The sequence below is a fragment of the Eurypyga helias genome, unplaced genomic scaffold (genome assembly GCF_000690775.1).
Source record: "Eurypyga helias isolate BGI_N326 unplaced genomic scaffold, ASM69077v1 scaffold41723, whole genome shotgun sequence".
Classification (NCBI taxonomy): Eukaryota; Metazoa; Chordata; class Aves; order Eurypygiformes; family Eurypygidae; genus Eurypyga; species Eurypyga helias.
In genome coordinates, this window is record NW_010243810.1 from 1770 (window position 1) to 7029 (window position 5260).

The window sequence follows — 5260 nt, forward strand, 5'->3', positions numbered from 1 at the left end:
CTATTTATTTTTGTTTTCATCAGCTTCTGACATGCGTGCTACAGTGAAATCAGAAAGGGATGTGGAGGGTTGATGGTGGTCTTTGCGTTCTCAGTCACTTGTCTACATCTCCCATATTTTGGATTGATGTTTCCAAGAACTATTTGTTGATTTTTCTGAAAGTAATTATGTGAGGATTTATCTTTTGAAATATAACAAAGCTTGTTTAGCCTCTTTAACCATTAAAACCTAAAAGCATTTTTCTAATTATAATTGAAAGGTGTTAACATTCATACTGATTCCTGAGAAAGCCATCTTGGCTTTGAATTCTCCTGACTTGTGGAATGGTCTGCTTAGGGGATTGGCAGAAGAAGTGGCTTTAACTTACTAGCCTCTACCTGCAATTAAGAGGCGTCTGTGCTTATAAGATTCCTGAAAAGCCTGTAAATAATCCAGTTTGGTTTTATATTTAGATGACTTTAAGCCTGCATCTATTGATATGTCCTGTGAAGGAGACCTTGAAGTTGGCAAAGGTGAACAGGTGACAATAACCCTGCCAAATATTGAGGTGAGTGGGGTGGCTGGTTGGCCGAAGGGAATGATTTATGTTCTTGTCATAACTGTGTACTGAATATAGAAGCAAACAAAGTTTCAGTGCTCTTTGAGAGCTACTTGTGTGATTTTTAGAGTAGAAAAATGCTTGCTCTAAGAATGTAAAATTACAGAAGACCTAAAGGCTTACAGCTGCGCTGTAACTTTAAGTGTATTCACCGCATTGGAAATATGCTATAGGATGACCCAGAAGTGTTGTGTACACAGAAAAGCTCCCTGTGGATGTTGGCAGTGTGAGCTTCCCCTTGGTATTTACTGCTCTAGTGCAGTTCTAAAGCAGGAAAGACTGGAAAGGGAAAATTTACTGCCTGCCATGCTTTACTGCCCTGCTGTATAGTAACTGAAACCCCCCTTGGTAAAAGGAGCTAGTCCTGCAGTGAGCATGCTCTCTGTGGGGAAATGGGCATTTCATCAGTCTCAGACTAAGCTACACAGGGTGAAATTCTGTTGGGTCAGTTACCACCTGCGTTTGGTTGTGGCTACTGGGAATCCGATTTGAATGAACTGGTAATGTTTTGAAAGGCTAGAAATGGTCATTTATAGTGAACTGTCATCACTGTGACAGACTGCTGTTTCTAAGGAGAAAAAAAAAAAAACCAAACCCAAACCAGTAGTAACACTTATTGGACTTCTGATTTTATAGGGCTCAACTCCACCGGTGACTGTCTTCAAGGGCTCAAAGAAGCCGTACCTAAAAGAATGTATCTTAATTATCAATCATGACACTGGAGAATGTCGCCTAGAGAAACTTAGTAGCAACATCACTGTGAAAAAAACCAGGTGGGTGATTTGCAGGAGAAACAACTGTGCTTTACTCATCCTGAAAATCCATTTGTTAATGAGTCTAAATTGAGATACAGGACTACCCATTACTATTTTTGGCAAAACATCATTTTTAGAAAGTACCTGGCCTTGTTCAGTAGAGCGAAAAGCCTCCTTTCTCAGCACAGTGACATCACGACTTTCGAGTCTTGACTCCCAGAAGAAATGGCAGTTGGGTGTGGGTTTTTTTTATAAAAACTGTCACATGGTTGAAAGAGTTGATAATTATGTTCTGATGAATTTAGAGGGGGACAAATTTGTTTGGAAAGTAGCTTGCCTGCTGTCTTTTGAGTTCTACATGAGAAAATAAAAAATAAAGTCTGTGACAAGTTTCAGTAATATTAATGTCTTGTTTTTCTCCTATCAAGTTTTTTAATATTAACTTTTTTTTCCTCCTGCTGAGTCCATGTAAGTAATTACCAGCAGAATTATTACTAAGTGATCCTGAGTAGCCAGGTATAAAAACAAATCAACTGACGAAGGGTTAAAAAGTTATTAGCACTGTATTAAAAAACATTTTTAATACATCTACATATAACTATATGCCAGTATAATAGTGTACATAGAAATCTAATGGTGCTATTTAGAAAGGCATGACAAATAATTCCATAACTTAAGGTACTGCATCCCCTATATTCTTGCCTTTTTCCTTCTATCTTGTCTTCTAGTAGTTCAAAGTCTTTTCCTTTTACGCACAGAGCTGAAGGAAGCAGTAAAGTCCAGTCTCGCATAGAGCAGCAACAGCAGCAGATGCGAAATGCAACTAAGGTTCCAAACAGCAATAAAAATTCTCCACTGAAAGAGCAGATGTTTCAGTCTTCTCCTATGGATGATATTGAACGAGGTAAGCTCCACTGGCACATAAGTTTCAGAAACTTTGCTCTTAATAAGTAATTAGTTTTTAAGAGCCAAGCGCTTTTTTTTTTTTTTGCTTCTGTGGTTTTTTGGGTTTTTTAATTTGAGATTCACACTAGAAGCTGATTATGTAAGCAGTTTGCCCCGATACAGAAATGACCACTCTGGCTCAAGTAGTAACAAAGCAGCATTGGGAAGCTGCTAAAGTGAAAAAGCAGATGGACCATTAGGCTTCATAATGCCAAGGGTGCTGCTGCACTCTCTCCTTGATTCTGTCTTCTGCTGCAACTTTAACCAAGTATGTGGTTGGTTGTATTGTGGCACTGGAACTGAGTTACTTCCATTTTTTGACATGACTCTTCATTCCTTCTCTGCATTTAGTAAACATATGGGTTACAGTGCTTTACAACTCAAAATACGTTTGAAATTACCGGATAAGACCTTGTGAAAGAGGAGGTTCCTGTGAAAGACAGCTAAAAGCCAGCATAATTCAACCCTTGAACAGTGCTGTGTACTGGAGTCTTGAGAGACTCTGGTTTGGTGTGACACTCATATTTCACTTAGTAGGAGGCCTACTTCCTTTTGGCGGATGAGGAAGATGGCAGGTGGTAATTACTTGCTACAGAAATGCTGACAGGTGGCAGTTTCATTGACTGGAATTGACATCTGCCTCCCAAGATGTTCTGAATTCCTTTAAACAGATCTTTTTTAGACATGTCATTTTGAAGATGGTTTGAGGTTTTTTCTTTCATTTTGGTTTTAAACTCTGACCAGAAATCTATACTACAGAACAATACTTAGACTACACCTAAGGTTGCGAAGAGGAAATAGTATTTGAGCACAAGGAGTAAAATGATGCATTTTCCTGGTGGTCTGTTGTTCTGGGGCAAGCGGTGGTCTCAAATGCGATGCAGGTCACCAAAGTGGCTCTCAACATGCATCACACTCTTGTGTAGTGCCAGTCAAATGCTGAGTACCACTAAAGAATGCAGAATAATTAATAAATAGGGATGGTAGGGACCTTTAAAGTCCTCTAGCCCACCCTTCTGTCCTAAGGTCAGATTTCGGACATGATTTTTTTAACCTGTTCTTAAAGCCTTCCCAGTGACAGATTCTGTGTTCTTTCTGGCAATTCATTCCAGGCTCTGCTCCGCTTACTCTTCAGGTTCTTCCTAATAAATAATCTGACATTACTACCATTACTGCTTAGCCTTTCACTTGAAACTTTTCTCTTACCAGGTTTTGGTGAGAGCAGGGAGGCAGTGGAAGTAAGTGCATAGGACTTGAGTGGTATCTTTCGGTTAGCTTACAGCTCCAGATGTGTGGTAGATGAGTTGTTTCTTTGGCCTTGCTTTTCTAGGATTAATTTTGAACTGACTTCTTAATCATCCTGCTAGCTGCATCCTAACTTTTGCCTCAGCTTTCTTTTTGTTTTCTGTCCTTAAACTGTTCTCTACACATGTCCTTAGTAACAGGAGTAACAGTTCCATCTTTATATAATTTCCCCTGCCCCCCTTCTCTTTCTTTTTGTCTGACTTAGCCAGTGTGGTCTTTTATTGTACTTTCTGTTCTTCCTTGGCATTAGGCTGGCCTTTGAGGCTGACTGGCCTGAGTAACTTTCATTTAGAGTGGCCTTTGATAACTCAGAACTGGAAAGCTTCATGGAAGTTTGTCTTGAAGCTTATTCTTTTGTTTGCCCTTCTCTTGACTAAGCTCTGACCTGTTTTGCACCTTGCTGCCTTTCATCTTCAACCTGTTCTTCTGTATTGGGTAAATCTGGAGTGAGATGAGCCACTCTCCTACTTGCTTTTTATGTCTGCCATATCAAAGTTGCTCCTGAAGTATTCCCAGTGCTTGTAAGACCATCTTAACAAATGTCTGGGTAGTTACAATATCTTATAACGATGAATTTCTGCACTCTGGGTAACGCCCCCAAGTTGCTGTGTAACATCTTCATCCACCATGATTCAGTGGTCTGTTTCAGGCTTCTCGCTTCAGCAGCGTCCCTATTTTGCACAATTATTATGTGTACCCTTTCTGCAAAACAACTGCCTCTGTGTGTTGGACTTCAGGTAGTTCATATGAAAACTGTGCAGCATGATCTGTCTGGTCACTCTCCTAAATATTACTGTAGTCAGGTGAGTTATTTCATCAAGAAAGCAAGTTTAGTCAGTTTGATCTGTTAATTTCCAGTATTTCTTGTCTACCTCATGTTCTAGATTCCCTGCTTCCAAAACTAAAGAGAACAAGGATTTGGTGAAACCTTCTAATAGCAGACTATGGATGGTTCCTTTGGATATTCTTCAAGCTTGACTTGATTTTGAGCAAAATGTCACATAAACAAGTGTATTGATTGTAATGCTGACCTGCCGGGAGGCGGTTTGGGTTCAGCTGCAGGGATCTTACAGCTAACTTCTCTGTAACTGCAGTTTTTAGTCAGTGAACGGCATCTTCGAGCATGCTAAGGAAAGTACAGAAGACTTGCTAGTTGCAGAAATTAAAGGCTATGTGGGATGCACTACCCGGTGGAATGTGGGGTTAGCATTTGGGTTCACAAGTCACCCTTGTTCTAGTGCTTGGCTTGAAAGGGAGAAAGTGCTCAAGCTACGAGAGAAGAAAGCCACATGACAGGCTGGATGCTTGCTTGTGCCCTTTTTTTTGTTCTGGAGAGCTTTGGGTTTTTTTGGTTTGGATTTGTCTGGTTGTTTTGGGGGTTTTTGTTTTGGGGTTGTTTTTTTTTTTGGTTGCGTATGCCTGATTTCTGTTGCTGATTTTTCTTTTTTATTCCTTTTTTTTTTTTTCTCATATTTAAATTGTGATGAATGTTAACTGAGAAACAAATCATGTTATTTGCAGAGCTAAAAGCAGAAGCCAGTATCATGGACCAGCTGAGTAGCTCTGACAGTTCATCTGACTCTAAAAGTTCTTCGTCCTCTTCATCAAGTAGTGAAAATAGTTCTAGTGATTCTGAAGACGAGGAAATGAAGCCCTC

The 5260-nt window shown here is 39.8% G+C and overlaps 1 protein-coding gene across 1 annotated transcript in view; it reads left to right on the forward strand.

Annotated features, from left to right (window-relative positions):
* The first annotated feature begins 458 nt into the window (after positions 1-458).
* The window catches only part of EAF2 (ELL associated factor 2), a 10259-nt gene continuing 5457 nt past the window's right edge, over positions 459-5260 (forward strand). Inside the window, 4 exon segments of the mRNA XM_010149558.1 lie at positions 459-547; positions 1235-1371; positions 2112-2257; positions 5125-5260. Coding sequence (XP_010147860.1) covers positions 479-547; positions 1235-1371; positions 2112-2257; positions 5125-5260 — 488 coding nt within the window. The 5' untranslated portion in view covers positions 459-478.